At 49.6% G+C, this 26,131-nt stretch overlaps 1 protein-coding gene across 2 annotated transcripts in view; it reads left to right on the forward strand.

Moving 5' to 3' along the window:
• The window catches only part of USP9X (ubiquitin specific peptidase 9 X-linked), a 1,605,828-nt gene that overhangs the window by 1,044,035 nt on the left and 535,662 nt on the right, over nucleotides 1–26,131 (forward strand). For both annotated transcript variants that reach the window (XM_085622934.1, XM_085622935.1), the window contains exon 30: nucleotides 25,812–26,019. In XM_085622934.1, coding sequence (XP_085479060.1) covers nucleotides 25,812–26,019 — 208 coding nt within the window. The remainder of the gene's footprint in view (nucleotides 1–25,811; nucleotides 26,020–26,131) is intronic.

Here is a 26,131-nt window from a genome sequence, read left to right on the forward strand (position 1 = left end):
TAGGGTGCTGACATGGTCTTTGAATGCTGTGGGGCGAAATCCTGGCCATGAACTTTCAGCGGATGCAGTAACAGGGGTGTGGACTTTAATAAAATATCTACTTGTCCATGGGACAGGTTGCTTCATAAATCTTCTTGTCATATAACAAAATCCACTTGTCCCTTTTGTGCCATGTAATGCGTCCACAAATTATGGCAGCAATCTCATTATATAAGAGCTCTCAAATAGCTGCTCTGATTATGCCAGGGCTCCTTCCATAGTAGGGTTTGAATATTAGCAATTCCCTTATGTTGCCACGTTTCCGTAGATCTACAAACAGGGGCTTAAGGTAATGGTAAGCAACAGTTTCAGGGTTGGAATGCCCTTTTTAGTCCGTGCAAACCTACTAACTTGCATGTTTGAAGGGTTTTCACCAACTCTTCTCTGATCTTTTCCCATACTGGGAAAGGTTGGAAATTTACCCCTGGCAATGGCAGACACAAAACTTCCTCCAGGGTTGGGAAAAATGTGGCTGGAGGGAAAGTGAACTTGTTAACACTCTGAATTTTCGATTGAGCAAATGTACATGCAGTTCACAAATGTTTTCTAGGAGTACTATTTCTTGGCCTACTTGTGTAAAGTCTTGTGAATTCACCAAAGCTGTATATCTGCACTTAATGCAAAGACATGGGTGTGCTTTTCCGACTTTATTTAATAATTGGGCCCTTCATTCGGTTTGGCGTTAACAATGACCTTTTATGTTTATTAAAATTCTGTCATTCTCTCTCTCTGTCTATCGGCTAGCTTCTCTGTGAGTGACAATATTCTGTTCTTTCACAAGGAGCATATCGAGACATAGTAGTTTTGTTCAGTGCCAGGAACTACTGTGGCAATGTGTGCTTTTTAAGACCCAATTTGTTTTTTTGGCGTTTGCCGATGTTTGTTATAATGGTGATGGCCCGGCAGCTCCCACACCAATAAGATTTTGTAAAAACCATGTCAAAACACGTCACACAGTGACAAAACCAAACGGCTGACCAACAATTTTAGACCTACTGGCTTCACCAGTGCTAGTTTATTTTTGTTTCCAATATTCTTATGGAAACTGGTTACACTGATTTTCCATTATGAATATTTTTGGGAAATACTAGCATACATCAACACATTTTACTAAATGATGCTGCAAGGAAAGGGTACCGAAAATTTCACTGCAGTTCAATGAAATGTTGCTGCATTTTTTTGTGAACATTTTATTTTGAAAACAAAGAATCGTCAATCTTGCTTTGAAGTTTCTGCAAATATTTGCATCTAATCAAAGAGAACTCTGGGAGCATTATTCGTAGCCTCACATTGCTAAACATTGAAAACGTGTGTACACATTTTTATACTGGAACCACTGTCTGTAGTGCAGCCTGAGCTTACAACATTTACTTAGTGTTCACCCTAATAACAAAGGCTTTGCATTAATGAACCATAAATACAAGTTTGACCAGCATTACCATTTTACCTTAACTGCAGGCAATTCCTTTCCCTGGTCCATAATGTGTTACTGTAAACTGTCAGCCAAAGTGTTTGTGCTGTAGGGGGTTGGGCCTACTTGTCCCAAGGACAACATACACATGAAAACTTATTGCCATTGACCCAAATCAATAGGTACTGGGCGTCGGGCTAAAGGAGTTCCACATCCCTGCAGCAAGTGAGCTCGAACTTTTCTATGAGAAGTTTGGGGTCCTTCCCATGAGAAACTTTTTTTTAAAAATGCAGTCAAATAATTCATTTCAAAGCACAATTTTTACATAAATGTGCGAATAAGCTTAGGCTCTCAAGAGGTACTCATTAGATATTCAAGTTCTTCTTTATTGTTTGCCACACCAATGAAACTCGATGCTTCCTGTTGCAAGGTGGAAGTATTATGTGGTATGGCATGGGTGGTTTACCTTGTAATACTAACACAATAAACAAAGATGGACCCCTGGTACTCTCTCAGTACACCTTCTCTGTATATGTTCTGGTAGAGTGGCAAAAAGCAGTCCGGCTACTTAGAGGAACATGTGTTAAGCATTTCACATCACCAACATGGATGATAAGTAACTGACACAACAAGAGATACCGACACCAATTTATAAAAGTAGCTTTGATTGTTATATATTTTTAGACACCAAAATGAAAGCAATACGTACAGTATAACCGGAGTTATAAATTTCCAAGCAAAAAATAAATCTATACTTTCAATGTGAAAAAACAATAACATTGCGGCCAATAAGAAAAACACATGTATGCAATCCATACTTTAGAGGGTGAGTTCAAGAGAACCCACTCAGAGAAAGGTCTCGAGAGTCCTTAGACCAGTTCACAACGGGGTGCAGAGGTGCAATTTCAGCTGTCAAGCGGAGCCGTTACACAGACTTGCTGTTTTGAAATGGTTACCTTAGCAAAAAGGTACTTGCGGGGTGCGTTTAGCAAAGCCCTTTGGAATTAAAGCCAGGAGCTGGCCTTGGACCAGGAATCTACTTGACTCGGAGAACTTTGTGCAGAGGAGCTCTTGGCTATCTGTGGTGCTAAACTGGATCTGCGGCCTGATGAGCTCACAGGTGTGCAAGAGAGGGTAAAAACGGATGTAAAATCTTTACGACGGAGCCACTGGAGTGGTTGGTCATTCAAGCAGATAAATCTTTTCTCGAGTGGATAAGATGGCTGCTCAACCGTAAGGCTCCCGCAGCCCTGTGCCATCATCCTCCAAATTATCCTGCCCGCGCTGTGAGACGGGACTGCAGCCGCCGCCTGCTGCCGAGTGACGTGCTCCGGCGGCTTTGGGGAAGGATTCGGGGCCCGGGAGGGTCCACAGCCGGAGATATCAGCCCTGACAACTGGCCCGGAGTGAAGCGCGGTCCGCGCTGGATGAGGCGGCCAGCTAGACAAGGTACCTGGGGCCGCGGCTCATCACGCGGCGACAAGGCAGCGCAGACAACGCGCCGCAGCGCAGGGGGACAGCAGGCTGCTGGTGGCCTGCGACGGCGCTGTAACCCCCCCGCATAACCAGCGAAGCGAGAACTGTGACCGCATTCACGATCCGCTGGTCAGCCGCGCCCCGATGCTTTGCCCGGATTAAGGTGCGGAATGCGCTGGAGGAGGAGGAGGCTGGCTAAGTGAGGTACCTGGGGCCGCGGCTCACCACGTGACGACAAGGCCGCGCAGACAACCCGCTGCGGCGCGGAGGGACAGCGGGTTGCAGGCGGCCTGAGACAACATTGTCACACCCCCCCCCCCCCCCCCCCCCCACCCTCCCCCGCAGGACTAACTAAGCGGGAAACGCGACCACTTTCACGGTCTGCTGGGCAGCGGCGCCTCGATCATTGGCCCGGATTAAAGTGCGGAGTGTGCTGGAGGAGGTGGCCGGCTATGTGAGGTACCTGGGGCCGCGGCTCACCGCGCGGCGGCAGGGCCGCGCAGAACGCGCGCCACGGAGCGGGGGGGACAGCACGCTGCCGTTGGACTGAGGCAGCTGCGTGTAGAGGAGTGCGGAGACGGCGGGACCTGCCGGTGTGGTCGCCACCCATGTCGGAAGCGGCGCTAACGCAGGAGAGAAGGCCTGCGACGGCTGTAACGGGGAGCCGCGGGACGCCCTGACTGGGCTTGGATCTGCCTGGTGAGGCCTTGCTGACTGCTGGACACTGTAGCCCAGGTGCGAAGTGCGGAGCCGGCGTCCAGAGTGTAGACACATTGCAGGGCTGCGGAGGGGAGGCCCGGGACTAGAGGAGAGCCCTCCGTGTGCGGCGCTGGGTAGACGAGCCTGCTGGGCCCTGCGGGGTGAGCTTGGTCAGCGGTGGGTCGTCTTGGCCCTGTGGACACTGCGCCTGGCCCCCAACCTCTAGGTGTGCGGAGCTACGAGGCCCAGCGGCTGGATACTGCCCTTGTGCCGGGAGGTTGTGGGAGAGTGGGGAGCTCCTGGCGCTCCCAGGTGGAGAAGAACCCCGGAGGCGTAGCAGGTGTGGGCCCCTCGCTCGTAAGGAGATGATCACCTATGAAGAAGCCCGGGTCACTTTCTGACTGGCACCAGCAGGAAGCACCTAATAGCCCACGAGTCGGCTGCCCGGGAGCTGGCAGCTACCGCACGAATGGAGCTCTGTACTGGAAGGTGACCCTGGCCGAGGATGAGACACAGGCGGCTCGCGGCTGGAGTGCGACCAGAGAGCTGCTGGACACAAGCTGACAGCGCTACTGTGTAAGTGAGGCGGTGCGAACAGGAGTGTCCAGGGCGACTTTTCTACGGTGCGTCCGACGCAGGGAGCTCTTGGAGGCCTCGAGCAACAGGGTGGCGCTGGTCAGTGGAAATCGGCCTAGTGAGGACACCGATCGCGGCTGGGGGCACGCCGCGGACCCCTCTTCCTTCTGCGGTGTCGGTTGAGATAAGGGGAAGTTAGCCTTCTGGTTCCCCGGCGTGGGGTGCCTGAATCGGACTCTGCTTGCTACACGCCCCGGGAAAACGTAAATGCCTTCTGCTCAGCAGTTGGCCATGGGACGATTGCGGAACAAGCACCATGAAGGCGGGCCGAGAAATGAGGGCCCTGGACTGCCGCTGGGGCGCTCGGATGGAGGTGCGGAGCAGCTGACGTCGACCCTGGAAGCTAAGATGGATGCCGTGTTGGCGGCAGTGGATCGGCTAAGTAACACCCTGGAGCAGACTAGAACCTCTCTGGAATCCCGCATCGACAAAGTAACGTCGGACTTCACTCTGCTCCATGCTAACCATTGTAAATTAGCCGACACTGTTGCTCACCAGTGTCAGACGCTTCAGGAAGTTCAACCGGTGGTGCGCAACCACACCACAACTTTGCAAGACCTGCTCGACCGGGTTAACACGCTGGAGGACCGCGCTGAGGATGCGGAAGGTCTCTCCCGGCGCCAGAACATCCGCGTGGTGGGACTGCCAGAGGGCGTGGAGGGGCGGCATCCCGAACAGTTTGTTGAAAGGTGGATACAAGACATTCTCCCTACGGGGGTGCTCTCACCTCAGTTTGTCGTGGAGCGGGCACACAGAGTCCCGGCGCGGCGGCCTGTACCCGGGACCCGGCCACGTCCCTTTCTATTCAGGCTCCTCAACTACCTCGACAGGGAGGTGATACTCCGAGAAACGAGGAAGCTGGAAACCCTTGCGGTAGGAGGCAGCCAGGTGATGCTGTTCCCGGACTACACAGTGACGGTCCGGAAGCGGAGGGGCAACTATCTAGCGGTGAAGCGTCGGTTGCGCGAGCTACAGCTCCCATACTCCCTGTTGTTCCCGTCACGCCTCCGAGTGGTCACGAAAGGGGGGACTCGGTTCTTTGATGCACCGTCTGATGTTTGGGACTGGCTGGAGGAGGCGGGGTTGCACAGCGGTCAGAGGCCTGCTGTTTCGAGCAATGGCAGGCAGCAGGAGGGACGACCGCGGCGACGACGGCGGGGGGAGACCAGGAGGGAGCAGAAGTCGGGCCCTGTCGGGGCGCCTAGCTTGGAGAAGATGCGGCTGGAACGCCAGGAAGCCCTTGAAGCGGTGGCGACCTTGGGGTCAGCGAGCAGTCAAGGAGACGCAGCACCCCGTGACTATAGCGACCCAGAGACTAGCGGATCTTCCTCCCCGGCTGCTGTGCTTTCAGATGATCAAGAGCTACCAGTGGTGACGCCTCAAACAGCTGACATTATTGTATGAACTTTGACATGCTGGGGCAGCACAACACACAGGTGATGGGGGATGGAGTGAGCGCAGCAGGGTCTGGGGGGAGGGGTGTAGCGAACCCTGCTGCCATTCGGTTGATGCGTTGTGGCTCTTTGTGCTGATATGTGCGGACACGCTGAGGTACTTTTGACGGATGGGACTGAGGTTGTCGGGGATTTCCTTTCCCGGGGCGGGGAAAGGGAGGGAACACGCATGCTACGTCCAACAGGTGGCGGGCGGCGGTGGCAGGCAAAATAACACTGCATGCGCATGTTTGACACCGTTAGCGGCGCAGACGGCACAGGAGGCACAGGCGAGGGTAGCACAGGGTCTTAGTACCTCGCGGCCTACACAGTCACCTTTAGCGCCCACCAACTACCACCTGACGTAGTCTTCATAGCCACTTGAGTTGTGAGTTTGGACGAATGCCCACTTTGGGGTTTGCCCTGGCGGTTACGCAGTTTTTGATTTTAATTGTGTGAGCCCAGCAGCACACTATTGTTTTTATATTTGTTATGTTGTTGCAGCAGGCCAACGTGGCATCCGCAACTGAAGTCTTTCCTTCCCTCCCGGCCGAATGCACACGCCGGCCTGTCGTTATTCTGTCTTCCCATACTTGCAGCGACACAGGGCGGCCATTGCCCTTCTTCAGGAGACCCATATGACGCAGTCGGAAACTGGACAGGCTGCGACTCCGCTGGAGGGGACAGCTCGTCGGGACCACATACTCCGCGCACGCCCGTGGTACATTGATCTGGGTAAGGGCGGGCACACCATTTACATGTATAGACACGGTGGTTGACCCTGCCGGGCGGTACACCTTGGTCAGTGGGAAGCTGAACGGACAACGTCTGTTATTGGGTTCCCTTTATGCTCCGAATGTCGACCAACCGTCGTTCTTGGATCAACTGTCTGTGGCGCTAGCGCCATATGCGGGCCTTCCCTGGCTGATTGGGGGGGGGGGGGGGGGATTTTAATGCAGTTCTTGACACACACTTAGATAGGTCCTATCCGGCCCTCCGTAGCACACAGGCCATTTCGAACGCGAAGAGCCTCACTGATTGGTTGTCGCGTTGGGCCTTACGAGACATGTGGCGCAGTTTACATCCCAGCGATCGCATTTACTCGTATTACTCCGCGGTACACGACCTTCATGTCTGACTTGACCGGGTGGTGGGATCTCCCTCCTTGATTCCCCTGATGGGTCAGGCAGACTACTTGGGCCGAACCCACTCGGATCATAACCCTCTCAGATGGACTTGCGTTGGGGACTGTAGGAGAGTACGGTCTGCTTTCTATGTTCACCCCCACTTTTTGCTTTTGCTTTACTGGTTTTCGACTTAGATGTGGCTGTGGGCCTGCCAACCAGACCCACAGCCCAGCTGTTCTCTCTCTAAATTCATACTATGTACTTTAGGTGCATAACCCAATTGGTAAGGATCACCTTATTGGCCCCTGTATAGTGTACCTTAGGTACCCAGGGCATAGGTGTACTCTAGGCCTACCAGGGGCTGCAGCATGTATTATGCCACCCCTGGCTGGCCTCCCATCAGGACACAACTGGCTGATCACTCAGCCGGGGCAAGGTCGTGTAATCACCCCTTGCTTAGTTATAGTATTCCTATACCTACCTTATATATAGACATATGTGTACCTATTAGCCACTCCTATGGCAGGCCTTAACAATCCTGGAGGCAGAGTGCTTGGTAACATGTGAGATGGTGCTCTAGCATGAGCTGAGCCTGTCTGCAGCTTTCGGAACCATGTCCTTATAGCTGTTCCTACCATATACTCTTAAAGTGCCTTATAATCTTAAACGGTTATGGTAACTATGGTTTGGCTTTATCGAAACATGTCGTGTAAGGTGTCTAACACTTTGGAATAATACCCCCATACCATTTCTGGTGATGAGGATATTATTCCTCCCTTCTAGAGGGAGAAGACATGTTGAAGACCTACTACCCGGTTAAAGTTAACCAGAGCCCCAGCATCACAAAATGGATGCTGCTGCCACAGACACAAGTCTGACCTCCTGCTGCTGGGAGTCCTTCCAGCGAGGGAGGCTTGGACAATAGGTTTCCTGCCTTGGGAGGTGCGAGCACCACCCCAGACAGGACTTAGTGTATTGGGGCAGGGAGGGATGAAAGAAACTAGACACTGCCTGAGGCACACAAGGTGTCCCATGCATAGTCCAGTTCGAACTGGCGCTGGGGCACTCCAGCCCCAGCTCTGGCGCGAAACTGGACAAAGGAAAGGGGGTGTAACCACTCCCCTTCCTGGTCCCACCCATAGGAGTGACCTTGCAGGTAGCCCAGCCCACTAGCCCAGTATATCAGTAGGTAGCTGAGCCCTGCAGAAATTAGATTATCCTGAATCTGCAACTTGAACAGAAACTCTGGACCTTCGACATTCGACCTCAGGAAGAAGACTGAAGAATCTCCCTTGTGGCCAAGGAGTGACCACCCTGGGTAACCAGGCACCATCCAGCGACCGCTGCTTGCTTTGTGACTGATCCTACGAGGGACGACTGCAGAGATTGACCAGCGCCGAGACTTCCAGACACCTCTGAACCAGATCCACCTCTACAGCAAAGCTGAGACCCGTGGAGGCAACGAGGGACGTGGGACCGGCGACTTGGGAAAAGCTCCCCACACTTCACGTGTTCTGCGTGGGGCCCTTCTGCACCTGAGTTGCTCGTCGTGTTGTCCGGTTGCTGGCTCGTTGGCTAGTGACCTCCGCGACGACAAACCTTTGATTTCACCTTGCTGGTCCGGCTCCTCCAGACTGGCAGTCGCTCCTCTGTGAAAGAGAAGCACCCCAGACCTTCCTGGTCTACACCAGAAGCAAGTCCTCCATTCTGCGTGGGTTCCGCTTGCCAAGGCTTGTTGGGTCCTAACTCGACATCGACGCCGCCGACAGCAAGAGCCTTTGTGGGACATCTCGCCTCCTGGTCGTCCTCAACGTCTCCTGGTACCCGTGGCTGCTGCGATAAGCTTCACCTGCACGACATCGCCTGGTTCCTTCCTGGTTCCTTCCCGGCTCCTGGCTGGTGACCTAGACTCTGTCCCTAATGCTTGCAGGTATCCTTCCTTCTTGATTCCATCCTTGGGAGCTACCGGACACTCTTCACTGACTGCCTGTCAGCAACTTTCCTTCAGGCATCCATATGAGTCAACGACGAAACCCGACGCAAGTTCACACTTATGCACCCGCAGCCCGTGGGCTAGGTAACTTGAGTACTCCGGTGCTCACAAGGGTATTGACTATCCTAGGGTCTAGTTTCCAAGTCTCGAACTCTTAGCTATTCCAGAAGTGTCCTAAAACTGTTAATTTCTAACTGCTAGTAATTCTATCGACTTTTACGCATTACGCGTGAGTGTTTCCACTCTGCACCTGAATCCCGTGGGCCTCCCACTTCCTAACCTTTGGTAGTACAGTGTAGCCCCAGCGATTCCCTAGACCTATACTGTGTGACAGTGGTTCTTATACCACTTACTTAGTATATGGTTCGCGTGGCCCCTAGGGCCTAACTGTATTACTTACTTGTGTGACTTAATGTATGCTTAAATAAGACTGTGTTGTACTTACCTCAAATCTCATAAAGAGTGCTGAGGGTTTGACAAGAATAAATACATTCTATTTTTATATATATCTGTTGTGGTGTCCTTTCATTTGGTATTCAAGGGATTACATATGGTATAACAGCTGGCTTCACATGCCATACAGAGTTTAGCCTAAGACTGCTCTTGTCCATGCTACCAATAGGATAGCTGGTCTATAAGGTTGACTTTACAACCAATCACCATAAGGTTTGTTTGGACTGATACAAGGTGTACACTAGAATCTGAAATAAACACGTTAGTTAGATTCCTCACCTTAGAATATCCCCAGACGTCAGACTGGATCCGGAAGATTTTTCGTCAGCAATACCCCTTGCGCGTCGCTAGGCGTCGTCTGCAGCTCCGCGTCCGTCGTCGGCGTCGTGCGCCGGAATGACGTCGTCGGAGTACTTAGACGCCGCCCTCGCGCGCTGACGTCAGTTCTTCTTTTTTCCGCGCCAGTAAGCGCAGATCCGGGAGAGCTACCCCTTTAGTCAATTTTTGACTAACTTTTTTGACTCTTTTTGGTCAATTCTCGACTCTGGTGCCGGTAGGATGCCTGGTTTCAAGGCCTGCGACGACTGTCACCGACTGATGTCGGTGACCGATCATCACCGCCGGTGCCTGTACTGCTTGGGCCTCGACCACGATGCGGCGTCGTGCTCCGACTGTGTGGCCCTGACCTCGAAAGCTAGGCGGGAGCGGTCCTGCAAGCTTCTCGAGCTTCGCCACTCGGCTCCGCGTCGCTCTCGATCCCGGTCCAGGAGGAGGTCCAAGGATCGGTCGCCGAGCCGCACTCGACACCGTCACTCGTCTGGCTCGAAGTCTTCGGATAAGTCAAGGCACTCCAAGAAGTGACACCGCTCTTCGGGCTCCCCTCGCCGGTCGCGTGACTCGGCCGAGGGTCCGGGTGGTTCCACCCCCACCGGCTCCGCAGGAGCCGCAGGCGCTGCGCAAGTCCCCATACCCGACGGTCCCTGGGACTGACGCGACACCGGCGGAGGTCAGTGCCTTCCTCTCGGCCATGAGGAGCCTGGCCCTGCCGTCGACGCCCGCTGGCGCGCCTTCGGGCCACGCGGACTCGACTGGGCGACCTCGCATGCCGGTGGCTCCGGCGCCGTTGGAGGCTCCGGCCCCGATGCCGCAGGTCCCCGAGGGGCCGAGCCTGGGCCCCCGTCGACGCCGGTCGACCTCGTTACACCTCCTCCGCCGACACCGATACCACCCCCCATACCGATAGAGGGCTCTACTAGTGGGAGGGGTGTGCTGCGTTCAATTGAGCTTGGGTACTGGCATGCGGCGGATATCTACACGCTGGGAGACCTCTATCGAGACGGTGTTCTTCTCTCATTCACCGCATTGACGGAGACAGGGTTGCCGCCCGGTCAATTTCTTCGTCACCGCTCGCTGATAGCGACACTGACGAGTCGGTGGGGCGACATCAGAGAGGAGCCTGAGCAACACCTTACTATGCAATACCTCCATGTCATGGGGCAAGGGCGGCATTTGATCAGATGGTTCGCGGCTTCCTTGCGCACACACGCGGCGGCCGATTTGACTCCGCTACGCCGTAAATGGGAAGCAGACTTGGCCCGTCTTATGGTTGACTAGGAATGGGACAGGGCGCTGCAGGGCCCAACAAGGATCCCAAGGAACATGCGATTCCGCCAAATCCAATATTTTATTCTGCACATGGCATACCTCACACCTGCCTCTATCAACCGGTATTTTCGTCGCTCGGACGTGGGTTGTCCCCGTTGCGGGGAACTGGACGCTGGGCTGGTCCACATGTTGTGGAACTGCTCTGCGCTGAATTCATACTGGCGGGCAATTCACGGAGCGCTGAGTACATGTACGAGTCGTCAGGTCCCATTCGAATGGTCAGTCTGCTTATTACACCTTTTTCGCAGAACTCCACCTACGAAGGTCACGTCGAGGTTTATCGACTTGGGACTGGTGGTGGCGAAACGATTACTTACTAAACGCTGGAAGGCGGCAGATCCTCCTCATGCGCGAGCGTGGCGGAGTTCGGTGCGGGCAAGGGCAGAGGGCACGGCCCTCCTGAGGGAGGAAACACTAGGCCTCAGGCGAACGCCAATAGCGGCCGAATGGGACACAATTTTACAGGTTCTGACGCGCCTGGATGAGGACACCCTGGGGCATTGTGGGGGTCGAGGCGGAGATGCCCTTACGGAGGGGAGGGGAGGTAACTAGCTTGCGGGCTGGACACGAAATATGGTGCTCAGGGCTGGGTCGACTAGGAGAGGTTCAGGGTGCTAGAGATGGTGTTGAATGAGCGGCCTGAATGGAGAGGTACGGGGATGGCGGAGGGGAGAGGGGGGGGAGGGGGGACGGAACAGAGGACAATGTGAGGGGATGCTGAAGTAAGGCCAGAATTTGCTGCTGTTGTTTTGGTTTAATTGGGGCACTTGTTGTTTTGCCTCGTTCTCTTATGGTTAATGAAATAGAAGTGAACACCTGAAGGGGATAATTGGGTGATACGCTAACAGTCCCTGCGGGGGAAGCACCTGATGACAAGATAGCGAAGGGGATATTTCGATGATGGTATTGGCACAGGGGTCCGTAATCTTATTCCCTTCTGATCAGTGGGCGGAAAACCAGATTCCATTCATTACTGTGCACAAGACAAGTGATGTATCATTGGCTTTACTGCAATTATTAACCAATTGGATCCTACATTGTAAGATGTAATTTGTTTGCAACTAAAATGCCAATAAACAGATTTCATAATAATAAATCTCTTCTCGAGAAGTTGAAAAGAGCAGGTTGCAGTTGGACTGACCACTAACAAGCCTAGGTACCTGCACGCACTCCTATGATTTATCTTTACCTAGAGGACCAGGGAAATCGTTTAGAAAGCTGAGCCTCGCTAAGGGTCAGAACTACAGTTACCAGAAACCACCTGCACAAGGACTTTGAGCAGCCACACTGGGCGGCTCGGGGTGCAAGACTTCAAGGTTGTGGACTTTGCAGTTTTTGTCTGCCGGATGCACAGGACTAGATCCTCTAGCTTGAGGGAGTTCTAGTGAAGTCTGGAGTTTACAGAGGGGTTTACATTCCTTTTGGAACCCATCCCTTACCTTGGCCGAGTAGAAATGCAGCAGGTGCAGGGTGGCTGCCACAGGTGCTGAGCTGATTAGCTCCTCTCTTCATGGAGTCCTGCCTTGCTGTGGAAACGGGACTCTCTTTGGCAATTTGAGGTTCTGGTGTCTGGGATGCTCCTTAAATCCTAGATTTAGGGAGTATAAGGGGGTGTGACAACTAGTAGCTGCAGCTAATCCACCCCAGTAGTGACAACATTCTTTGGGTGTACGTCACTAAAAGTAGTGAGCGCCTGTTTCTAATCCTAATTCAAGATGGCCGGAACCATCCTAATACGTACACCTCATCTGCCAGCCCCTAGAGGTGTGGTCAGCCTTGTGAAGATAGAAGTCGCCTGCACAGCTACTTTCCCACCTGCCCACGAAAAACAATGCCTGGGGCAGGAGGAGGCTTTGACCTTGATTGGGGGACAGTTCCTTTGTCCAGTGATGTCTTTGAAGCTCACCGCCACAATTCACTAGCCATCTTTTGTGGGAGGAGGTGTCAGCTCCTGCTCACACAGGTCCTTTGTCTCCGACCTCTGGGAACAGCATACACTTCCCAGCATGTGGTCCGACTTCTGTTTTGGCTGCAAGGCTTCGAAAAAGAAAGCACATCATGGCACAGAAACACTGGTTAAACTAGGTGGGCACGGTCTAAAGGGCGACCTGGGTACATGCTGGTTAAACCTCGTCATCACAGCATGGAGTTTGACACCAAACACAAGAGAAATCGTCCAGGCCATTATGGAGCTGGGCATGTAGGCTACGTCCTAATGCCAGCCCAGGTTATCCGATGGGGGGCCAGTGAGGTGACCCTGTCACATATGCCGTGTGCAGGGTCGAATAAAAGCCGGTGAGCTGCTCGTACAGGGTTGACATGGCAACCATGCAGACTTCGTTTTTACTCAAGTCATCCAGGTTGGCACAGTAAGTGCTGTTGCCCTGGTACTCCATTTACAACCTTGCCCTGGATACCACTGGTACAATATACTGGGGCTTACATGGGTGTAAAAGTACTCTGCCAATTGGGTGTACCAATTCACATTTACAGTTTGAGGGAAACAGCACTAGTGTTGGCCTGGTTAGCAGGACCCATCACAGTTTCAGATCAATTACCACAACATCTTGCAGCAAAAAGTAGGGAAGTGGGGCGGGGGGGGCCATGACCATCCAGAAGCGACACTTAACAACACTCCCCATTAGTTAACCCCTGTTTTTTCTAAATATGCTATGGGTGCCTCATATATTCCAGGTTCAGCATTTTGTCATGGGTGCCCCATGACAAATATTACATAAATATGTTGTCGCAATAATTCTGTCATTAAGGCCATCCATATATCATGGGTAACCCAATTGCCAAAATAATTATGTTAAGTAAGTTAGGGCCAGCATTTTGTCACTGCTGCCTCCGCCCATTTTCATTGGTTATCCTCCCTTCTGCCAAGAATTATCTCCAATGTGCTAGTGCCACCATTTTCAGTGGGTGCCCATATGCCAAGGATTGCATCCGGAATACAGTCAGTATTTTGTTAGAGACCCCATCATTCTAAGCATTACCTCCAGTATGCCAGTGCCATTATTTTGCCATGGGTGCCTCTATAAGCCACGAATTACCTTCCATATGCTAGGGCCAATGGAACACTCACCAGCAAAAAAGCCATATGCTCACTCAAAATCACTTGCATTCACTCGCTCACACTAAGTCTCACTCATTATTTCCACTCATTCATTTCTCACTTGCTCTTGCACTCACTCCTACTTTCATTAATGATCACTCATTTGCACTCATTCATGCTCACTGGTTCCCATTCTGATTTATTCAGTTTCTCACTCACGCTTATGTGCACTCACTTATTCTCAAACCCACATGTTCATTCACTGACTCACTCATTTAAACTCACTTTCAGTCACATTAACGGACTCATTCATACTTTCTCACTAGCTCACAACAACTTGCAATCACTCCAACTCATTCTTACTTATACTCACACATTCGCAGATACACTCACTGTCAATCACACTTGTTCTCACTCACACGCCCTAACACTCCGCACATTCATTCTTATTTATTCTCAGTCACATAAATCTCTGACCTACAGTCACTCTTACAGTCATCCATTCCAACTCACTCTGATTCACTCACATACACTGACAATCAGTCTCACTCACCGATCGCCTCTTAGTCACTTTCACTCAAACACACAAATGTTCCCATATAGACATGCTCTCACATACAAAGGTTCTCTCACATAAACACACTCTCACCGGCAAGCGTGCACACAACATATTTAAAAGTATTTACTCACCTCAGCTGGCAGTGAAGGTCTTGTTCCATTTTTCTTAGAGTTCCATTTTTTATTAGAATGATATTACATATTTTTAATTATTACCATAATAAAAATGCAGTGATTAATTTGTGAAAATATAAGTGCAGGTGCCTAAAATTCCACTGGTGCCACCTACTTCTATCATTAGTGCACCTGCTGTCTGATTGGGAAACGTGCAAAACCAAATTTTAGCTAGCGAGTGAAATAATAAGCCCAGCTTCTTCAGGGGACTTGGGAGGCTGAAGGTTCTTTATTGTGAAAACTTTAAAAAAAATACTGAGAAATGGAGCATTTTACAGTGCCTTTTCACTTAAATTTGCTTAAAAGTCATAGGTTTAGAAAGGGCACTCTCAAACTATTCAAGTACTTTGATGCTGCCTTTAGGCAGGGGTGTGTCAAGAGCTGTTCCATGCTCTATTTTTTAACTGAAAAGCGTTGAACCTGGTCAGTCAAATTCACATAATTTATCCATATGTGCCAATAGACCTGATTAAGGCAGGAGACTCCCAAATTTTTTACGTCAACAATGAAAATTTTGGCTGTCTCCCACCTGAAATTGCCTCTGCCTCAACATAATTAAATTGGGTAAATACATCCTCCCGATTATTTTTTTTAAAATCTTCCACTCTCCTCTTCTAAAAATGATGGCATGTATATTTATCTGTTATGCAAAAGATAAGCCACCAGAGAAAATATTTTACTTTTCTTTCTACATATGTTTGTCCACCTCAAGCCTATCTCTGAACACACACAAAAATGTGATGGGATGCCCTCACACACCACCAGATGTCATACTTCACCATAGGACTGCCTCGCTCCTCAAAAACCCCGTTTGATGAAGAGCGGCCATACACTCTATAGTAAAGGAGGCACTTCTACCTAACTTTTGATCCTGTGATATGAATATGTTAAAAAAACAATTCGATACATCAAATTGCCTTTTATATTAAGTGAGACATCACTGGGTGTTAAAAATGAGTGTGGAGACAAGTGGAACAAGTATCCCATCACCACAAAACAGTCGACATGTTTCTGCCTCTTGACTCACAAGAGTCCATGGCATTCGCCAGGATGGAAGACAGGATCATTTCGTGGCATACAATTCTGTTGGTGCTCCTACAAATCAGGGCTGATCTTTGTCGCCCCGCACAATTCCTAGGTACCCTAAATATGGGTCATCAAGGCCCCATGAAGGAAGGGCTCAGGAACTCCTGTTGTCACACATACTTCACAGCGTCCCTCGTGAATCACCTTGTGGTACTGGCCCCTTCCTCCATCCTACAAAGAAGCATGAGAACTGGTGGTGTGAGAAGGCATTCTGTCATATTTTTGTGTTTGTCCAGAGATAGGCTTGAGATGGACAAACGTATGTAGAAGGAATAGTAAAATATGTACTCGGGTTGCTTTTCTTGTGCTAACAGTTGTGATTGGAGGCCAGCTCACACTAGAGACACCACTGCCTCTGGTTCCCTACTGTGGAGAGTATCCAAGGTTTTTGTGGTTTGATATGCATGTTTATCTTACATATTTTATGTAATTAAATGATACAAAATGGTGAAAAAACACACTGACTGACAGACCAGTATATTGTGAGAGTTTACAGCAGTACAAAAATGGCAGAATTTAACAGTAATTGGGCCCTACAATTTACTTGCTAAAACAGTGAATACACTTTAATCAGTACCAACTCCCGATAAAAAGGAACGTCATAGGTTTGTACTCACAAGTAAGGGGCATTTGTTTTGTTACATCTCACAACTACCCCTTAGTGGATGACATAAAATACCACTTTAAGAAGAAATGCTAACACACATACTGCCCAAAATCTCTTCCGAAGCACATTCTACCCAATAGTTTCTAGCACTTGGAACAGCTAATAAATTGTAGTGCAGGTAGGATGACTTGCACCGTAAGAAAAATCTACGTATTTCAAAAGCAGACAAAATCAAAAATATACGAACGCCAGCAAATTATAAAATGAGCTATTGAATGCCCATCAGTTAAACAGCTATGTATATTTTTTTTAAAAGTGTAAAAAAATCACACTGAAGCCAAAAGCATCATATGTCAAAAAAATGACATCACACACTGGACAGGAACACAAACTCTGGATACTTCAGTTGAAGTGCGATGTTCTATCGACTTAGACATCCAGACATACAAACGTTTGTCAATTTCAGAAACACACTGGCCAAGAAGAACTATGCTGCTATATTTGGCTCGGATCTAAGAGTTCGATGGAAATTATAAAAATAACGCGAAAACTTATACGTTATGCAAGCAAAACAGGAAAGTCATTTACTGAATCATAAACTGTATCTGTGCAGAGCAGTCAAATGAGAGAGTTCAACATTGTGCACCATCGCTTTTTGATCCTTTGCCCCCATTTTGCAGAGTCAATGAATGCTTTAACAGAAGTCCAACAATAAATGACACAGAGTAATGCAAGGGTGGTGTAGTCTGCAGTTTTGCTAGTCATTAGTGTGCCCCCAAGGGTCTTGCTCTTCGGGGGCCACACTGTGCAAGAGCAGACATGCAGCACTACAATGTCAATATTAAATGAAGCACTGGTATGATTAAAAGAGCACACCATTAAACAAACTGCATGATGTCGACCAGGGGTGGGAGAACTATTAATTTAACAAGGATACTGAGAATTTGGGGTACACTAATGGTTTGGGGGTAAATCCCCTCTTTGTTTGCTGGTTCTCAGAAGGTTTTCACATTGATCATGAATAGCAACTCTCAAATAAAGAATATTGTTGCTGTGGCTACGATTTTCAGGACATTTGTATTGCGATCCATCCTTTTTAGGTCGAACATTCGAGACCTTTTGTATATACTGTAGTATATATACTTATATGTGCATGTGCTTTGTTGGCTCTGGAGATCAGCCGTAGGACTTGTTTGGTTCCGCTTAGGGACTTTTTTTCTGTTCAACTGCCTCTATTTAACTGTCTTGATAGAAAACGACCAGCAGAGGTTAATCTGCTTCATATTGACCGTGCTATCCCTTCTTGGATTTGAGGCTATGGCCATAGTGATTTTACCATACGGAGCCATAACCATGTCGGAAGAAGAGTCAATGTCTACACATACAAAAAGGCTGTCTTTGTTGTCTTAACCACTGTTTCTAACCGAGTTTTTTCATTTATCCCTGTCCATTTTATACTAATACCTTTTTTCTCAGCTACAGCTATATTAGGTGCCAGCAATTTATCCTTGCTTACGCTTATTTTAACACTTAGTCAGTAATAAGGAAGCATGGTCATTAAAACTTATAAATACGGTATAAAGTGACCCGAAATGCTTCAGGCTTTTAATTGACATTATAATGTGGTCAATACATGTTGGACTTCCTCTGCCTTGGAAAACGGGTTCTGTTGTGTTTTTCGGTGTCACCCTCATCACCATTAGATACTAGTATTTCTAGATTGTGTTAGCAGAGAAGCTCATTTAGCCGTTCCCCATAGCTGTCGTGGGGAAAATGATGTTGGTTAATCCCTGTGATATCCATAAAGTCACATACACTCTTCCCCGAGAGGCTACACTTACAGGTGTTATATTCCCTTACCTAGATGTGATTACATTCGGGGTCCTCACCATTTACAAAATTGGCCAGTTCTTTTGCTAGGTCCTCCACAACCTTATAACGAGTTGCATTAAAAATGTTATTATAATTTATTAGAATGAATTGTTGGTTGTTGCACACTACTAAAGATACCAGTTGGAAATAAGGGGAATCACTGTGCACCTTTTTTAATACAACCTGTGCGATTGTAGAGATACAAATTGCTAGGCCTCCCTTGTGTCGTCCATGTAGTGACGGTATAGAAGGGGTGGAAATTGTGACATAGCCATCGATGTTTAGTGTTTGTGTGTGCCATGTTTCCTGGAAACACAACACTTGTGCTGATTTAATACTGCCTATCCCCTCGTCCTCTTTGAGCTTGTTTTGGATTTCGGCTATATTCCAGGATCTAAGTTTTATTTGACCAGTTGTTCCATGTACCCTTTTAACTTCCACTTAGATGATGGAGATACTCTAGGGGGAGTTTAGTTTCATCCGCTTTAGTTTTTTTTTGGGGGGGGGGGGGTGAGGGGGAGTTGGGGCATGTAAGAAAGTGCCTCTTTCAGACATGGTTAACCCCCACTTTTTGCCTAGAAAATTATGTATTATCGACTGGAGGTGCACTAGGTTCCTGCCAACCAGGTCCCCTTGTCAGATTCTCTTTCCCTAAATTGTACCTTTTTGTTTCCCATTTTGCACAACTTCAGCACCCCTTGAAAGTCCCTAGTAAAATGTACCCCGGTTACTTTGGGCATTAGCACTGAAGAGGGACCCCAAGGGTAGCGGCACAAATTGTGCCACCGTAGGGTCTACTCACCAGTCGATATAGCACACATACCTGCATGCCATGCCCACAGATCCTGCATGAAATATAGGTAAGCCACCCCTCTAGCAGGCCTTGGCCCTAAGGCAGGGTGCAATATATCTCCTGTGCAGACATATCTGCATGAGCAGATTTGCTCCTGCAATATCCATGTCAATTCTTGGATATTGTAAAGTGAACAGAGAAGCCATAGAGAGTACATGGGCTTGATACTAGTCATTACAAATTCTCCAGCCTCACTTTTTTATGGGGTGTTTGGTACCAAACATCTCGTCTTGATAAACTTGCACTGATTCCAGTGTCAGATATATTAACAATTGAACTCAGAGGACCCTTTTAGAGGGGTCCCCTGAAACATACCCCCTTTTAGTGTGTTCCTGACAGGTATCCACTAGCCTGTCACTATTGGACATGTTTCTAGACCAGTGGGATGAGAGCCTCCACTCTTAGGAGCCAGAAACAATGTGTTACCTGGGCAGAGGTGCTTCACGCCTCCTCAAGGCAGGAACAACTTGCCAGGGCAGGAAACGTCAAAGGCAATGCCGCCTTTAAACTCAGATCCACGCCTCTCCTGCTTGCAGCAGATGCAACCCTCCTGTATTGAACCCACGTTTGGTGGGAAGACAGGCAGGAAAACTTGTTAGATGAGGGGGAGGGTCCTCAGCCAACCTGCGCCAGCCCACTTTCTCACCCAGCCGAATCCAAGACGCTCCCGAGAAACTGCTGGTAGAACTTTGGACCCTGGCTCCCTAACATTCTAATTCTAGAAGGTGATCCCCTAAGTCCTCTGCACTTTAATTTATTGCATTCTATGTTTTTCTCCATAGGATAACATTGTGTAGAATTGCCCACAACTCTATATTGCTTGTACTCACCTTGCTTATTGCTGAAATATATTACATGCTTACCTGTAACTGAAGTTCTTGGTTCAAAATATATATAAAAAGACTTGCTATTTTTCTATAAATCTGTCTTGACTTCATTCTTGAGTGTTCCATTTATTTCTTCTGTGAGTACAACAAATGCTTAGCACTACCCTCTGATAACCATAACTGCTCTCCCACACTACCACAATTCAAAGCATTAGTATTATCTACTTTGACTCTGTAAACCAATAAGGCACTATCTGACCTTTGCACAGTGTACCTCATTGTGGTACACTATATAGAGAGGTGGGTTGTCTACACCCAGGCATCAGACTCGTTCCAGAAGATTTTTGGTGAGCCGTACTCCTGCGCTCTGGTAGGTGGTGTCTGTCTTCCTTGCCGAAAGTGACGTCGTAGAACCTATAAAGGTGCCACCCAGGAGCGCTGATGTCAGTTTTTGTTCCCCACACCAGCCAGTGCCGATCCGTGAAAAGAGCTACCCCTCTGTGCAATTTTTGACTGAAGTTTTTTTGCCATTTTTTCAACAGTTTTTGAGGTTTTACCTCGTGGTGTGTCGAGGATGTCATCGCGCAAGACAGGATTAAAGCCCTGTCTAGCCTGTCACCACCCAATGTTTGTGATGGCCACGCACCCCGTCTGTCTGTGGTGTTTGGAGTGTAACCACGACCTGAAGTCATGCTCTGGTTGCTTGACCATGCACCCGAAGGCTTTGAGGGAGCGGTTCCTAAAGCTCAAAGCTGCCCGGCCTGCGCAAGTGGTGTGGATGGGACCTGTCGTGGAGCCCGAAGTCTACACCATCCCTTTCAAAGTCCTCAGGAGGCACAAGAAAGATAAGTAGTTGAAGCGTTCTTCAACTTTATCTTGCCCGTTGGCCAATCCGACGTGGGAGGATCCGCATTCTAGGCCTTGTTCCTCAGAACCTGTGCCTGGGCTGATTCTGCACCTCCCTAATTTTCCTGGAGCCAGAGCGACACCTGCCTACCTGAAGGAGGCCTATGAGGCCATGGGCCTTATATTTGAGCATCCTGGCACCTCTGACGTGCTTTCAGGCCCCACAAGATCCAAGGCGGCCCCATCTGGTTCTGCACTGCCGTCTCCAGTGGACTCGCCGAAGGATCCATTCCTAGGTCTGGACCGTTGCCGGTCGTGCCATCTCAACCTTCCCCGGCACCGGTCCGGATGCCTCCGGTGCCCATTGGTGGGGTCATCCACAACCCGGAGGGGCTTCGCCAAACGCCGACAGGAGCCTAGCCTCCTTGATCGGAGCCTGAGCCCTATTCTTTTGGGTAGGCTTGTGGAAGCCTGGGGGGAGGGGGGTCGCTGGACCCTTTAGAATAATAGCTGTATGAGGAAGAACAAAATATGGACTGGTGTGAGGAACTGGGTGAAGCCATTCGCCTGGATACGTCACCGGATGGTCATGTGCTTTCTCCCGCTACGTGGCAATGGAGGAGGGAGCTTCCTATGCATTGGTAATGCAGAGGGCAGCTGAGGTCCTTGACCTTCACCTACCCTCGGTCGCAGTCAAGATTAACATCTTGACAGAGGTGCTGCAACAGGGAGTCTCCATGTGCGAATCCCTACTCCTGTTCAATGACACCCCTTTTGGGCTTTTGGGTACCTGGTCCAAACTCAACGCAGGGGCTCCTGTGTCTAGGACTCTTGCCTGCAGATATCTCCTCGCACCTGGCAACCCAACTTCCCTGTGCAACACCCTACCCCTGAGAGCTTGGTAGTCCAAGCCTCAACCTCCCAAGGCGCTTTCCCTGTCGCTTCCCCGGATAGGGATTCCAAGAGCCTGGGCTCATTTGTGAAGATGTTCTCTTATGCCAGTCTGGTATTGCGGTCCATGAACACCGCTTGCCTTGTGGGCCATTATTCCCAAACTCTGTGGGATATGGTTGCGCAAATGCTGCCACAGGTCCTGGAGGAGGTTCGGACCGTACTCTCCCAAGCTGTGATTGATGGGAGAGATACAGCGAAGTTCACAATTCGATGTGGACTTGACACGAGTGGTTTCCATCACACTGGCCCTTAGGCACCACGCCTGATTGAGGATGACTGGCTTTTCGGAGGATGTCCATGCTTCCCTTATGGCCATGCCCTCCGATGGCACCCGTGTCTTTGGAGACCAGGCGCTTCAAGGACTCTATGGCTACAGCTAGGTCCTTGGGCCTCGATGCATCCTTCCATCCCCCCAGACAGCCTTTCGCAGCAACGGATGAGGTTTCCAGCCATGCCAATTCCCTCTAAGCCACTGTGCCATGCCCCCCACTAGCCACTGCATGGATGAAGGTGCGATGCCCCCAGATCCCGGGGGTCAGGTGGCCAGCAGTCTAGTCATTCCACCACCATCACCCCTCCTGACTGCAGCAACCTTCAAACCCAGCTAGTCTGTCCCTTTACCACCACAGGCACCCAGTTGGCAGCAGGATTCGCCATTACCTCCCCGCTGGCAGTCACAACATCGGACAGGTGGGGATTGTCCGAAAGGGGCTTCTCCCTTCCCTTCAAGACTACCCCTCCCCCCATGCCACAATCTTTCAACCGGGTGACAGAGGATCATCTGTCCCTTCTCTGCAAGGAGGTCACGGCTCTCTTGGTCTTGGGAACCATAGACTGTTCCGGTTCTGGAAGTAGGATGTGGTTGCTATTCCATCTACTTTCTAGTTCCCAAAAAGGGTAAAGGCCTTCGTCCTATTATAGATCTGCGAGCCGTCTATCTCTTCCTCAAGAAGGAGAAATTCAAAATGCTCACATTGGCTCAGGTCTCGTCTGTCCTGGACCTAGGAGACTGGATGGAAGCGTTGGACTTGCAGGATGCATATTTTCATATTCCCATCCTGCCTGCCCACAGGTGCTATCTGCGGTTTACGGTAGGCCACGAGCATTTTTAGTTTACTGTGCTCCCTTTTGGCTTTAACCAGCGCCCCTATGGTGTTCACCAAGGTGATGTTGGTGGTTGCACCTCATCTGTGGAGATCCGGGGTGCCAGTCTTTCCCGATCTCGATGACCGGCTGCTGAAGGCTGGCTCGCCCAAGGCTGTCATCTCCAGACTACTGCAAAACTTCAGCATTTGCTGGGGTTCACTATCAAAATGCCAAAGTCACACCTGACTCCGTCTCAGATGCTCTCTTTCATTTGAGCTGTTCTACACACAGTGCAGTTTTGTGCTTATCCTCCCGAGCGGCGAGTTCAGGATATTTAGGTTCAGCGTTAATCCCGAGTTTCAGTAAGACTGACTGAGGCTGCTGGGCCTCATGACCACCTGCATCCTGCTGGTGACACATGCCAGATGGCATATGTGGGCTCTGCGGTGGGACCTGAAGTTCCAGTGGGCGCAGCAGCAAGGGAATCTCTCTGACATGGTCCAGATCTCTGAGGGAACTTCGCAAGATCTGCAGTTGTGGCTAACGAACCGCGATTGGGTCAGAGGCAGACCCCTCTCCCTTTGTGAACCAAATTTAACAGTGGAGACAGATGCGTCACTCCTGGGATGAGGTTCATCTGGGAGAGGTGGAGATTGGAGTACTCAGGTCTCCTGCAAAATCCGGACTCCACATCAATCTTCTGGAGCTCTGTGAGATCCAATTGGGATTGAAAGCCTTTCTACCCTACATCAATGGAAGGCTAGTGCAGATGTTCGCGGACAACATCACCGCCATATGGTACTGCAACAAGCAGGCAGTGTGGGGTTGTGGACCCTTTGTCAAGAGGCCCTCTGGCTCTGGACATGGCTGGAACAGCAGGGCATAGCCCTGGTGGTTCAACAACTTGTGGGTCGACTGAACACCAGAGTAGATGAACTCCGCCGAAGATGCCTAGCAGATCACAGATGGCGTCTCCACCCGGAGGTGGCGGAAGGTGTCTTTTTTCGCAGTGGGAAGAACCTTGGTTAGATCTGTTTACCTCTGCAGAGAACGCGCAGTGTCAGCAGTTTGGCGCACTGGATTTTCCAAGGCGACTTTCGCTCTGAGACGCTTTTCGTCTCAAGTGGAGTTCAGGGCTCCAGTACGCTTTTCCACCCGTACCACTTCTGCCCATGGTTTTCAAGATGATCAGGAATGACCAGGCCCAAGTCATTCTTGTGGATGCAGACTGAGCACAGAGAGTCTGGTATCCCGAGCTACTGAGCATGGCCATCGATCCTAGGATCACATGGCCCCTTTGGGAAGATTTTCTGTCACAGCAACAGGAGAGGGTTCTTTACCTGAACCTGTGCGCACTCTGCCTTCTTGCGTGGAAGCTGAGCGGGGACAGTTGACCGCTTCTGACCTTCATCCGTAAGTCTGTAACATCATTTTGGCTGCTAGGTGTCCCTCCACCAAGATGTTGTACACCTGCTGTCGGAAAACAATTTTGCCATGGTGTGCAGAAGAAACTATTGATCCCCCTTTCTGATGTCTTAATTTTCATTCTTTCCCTCGCCGAGCAGGGCTCTGCTCTGGGCACTCCTAAGGGCGCACTCTACCATTTCTGCATTCTTGCGGTTGCCTGACCAACCCTCTTTGTTCAAGTCCCCTAGTGTACATAGGTTTCTCAGAGGTCTTACTCATCTCTTCCCTCCTCCACCATTCATTGTGCCTCAGTGGACCTTTAATTTATTTTTGACTTCTTTAATGTGCTCCTTTCAAGCCTCTCCACAATTGTCCCCTCAGGCTTCTCACTCTGAAAACAGCCTTCCTTGTGGGAATTAACTCTGCCCGTTGAGTGAGTGAGCTGCAGACCTTATCATCTAGGCTGCCTCATCTCTCAATATATGTTGATATATTGGTACTTCTCATTCGGGCCTCTTTTCTACCAAAGGTGGTCACACCATTTCATGTAGGCCAAACAAGCACCCTCCCTACTTTTTACGCTTCTTCCCATTCCTTTAAAGAAGATGAGCGACCATCACCTGGACCCAAAAAGAGTGTTGTCATTCTACCTTGACCGTAGACTAGATTTCTGGGTGGACTACCAACTCTTTGTTGGGTATGTGGGTGTGAAAAAAGGTCAAGCGGTGCAGAAGCCAACCATCCCTCGGGTCGTCACTGGCCAATAAGCAACCTCCTGAACTCTCAAGCTCATTTTACCAGAGCTGAAGCTGCTACCACTGCGTTAGCACTCTGAGTTCCAGTCCTGGATATCTGCTGTGCAGCAACGTGAGCTTCACTCTGCACACGTTCACCAAACATTACTGTCTAGACAGTCGGGTCCACAGGGATGGGTACTTTGCCCTTTTGGTCCTGCAGGACTTTCTCGTTTGAAATTAGTTCAAAGACCCTCATGGTATTGCTTGGGTATCTGTTCAAATATAGGGAATCTGTGGCTAGAAGTCTCTATCAGAAGAACAAGTTACTTACCTTCGGTAGTGCCTTATCTGGTAGAGACTATATCTAGCCACAGATTCCTTACCAACCCACCTGTCGCCCCTGCTCCTCAAACTGATTTCTAGTGACAGGGATGACCCCTTTCAGGTCCCTAGTTTTGACACACCAGTGGTCAGTGTTATTCATGGCTCTGTGCTTCTGGTGTGTAAAGTCGTGAAGAGAAATGGACGTCAGCGCACCTTGGTTGCGCCTATATAGGTACCGCAATGTAAATTCTGGTGATGAACGCCACCTACCAGCACGTAGAGGTACTGCTCAATAAAAATCTTCTGGATCCAGTCTGACCCCTGGGGAAATTCAAAGGTAAGGAATCTGCAAGTACATATAGTCTCTATCAGATTAGGCATTACTGAATGTAAGTAACTTGTTGTTTAAGCACACATTCTTCATTGATCATTAAAATGACATCGCATCTAAATTATTCCCACTGTTGATAACTTTTTTTGTTCATTGCAGGAATTGATTGATGACTTCATCTTTCCAGCTTCAAATGTATATTTACAGTACATGAAAAGCGGAGAGTTGCCAGCAGAACAGGCCATACCAGTATGTAGTACCCCAGCTGCCATTAATGCTGGATTTGAGCTGCTGGTAGCTTTAGCAGTGGGATGTGTCCGGAACCTCAAACAAATTGTTGATACCTTGACTGATATGTATTACTTAGGTACTTTCATTAATTTCTACTTCCATGAAAATAAGTTTCTGTTGTATTCATGCTAGAATTTTCCTGTTCTTAAGACGGCATTTGTCAAAACCTGCAATTCTATCCGTAAACA

The sequence above is a fragment of the Triturus cristatus genome, chromosome 8 (assembly GCF_964204655.1).
Source record: "Triturus cristatus chromosome 8, aTriCri1.1, whole genome shotgun sequence".
Lineage (NCBI taxonomy): Eukaryota > Metazoa > Chordata > Amphibia > Caudata > Salamandridae > Triturus > Triturus cristatus.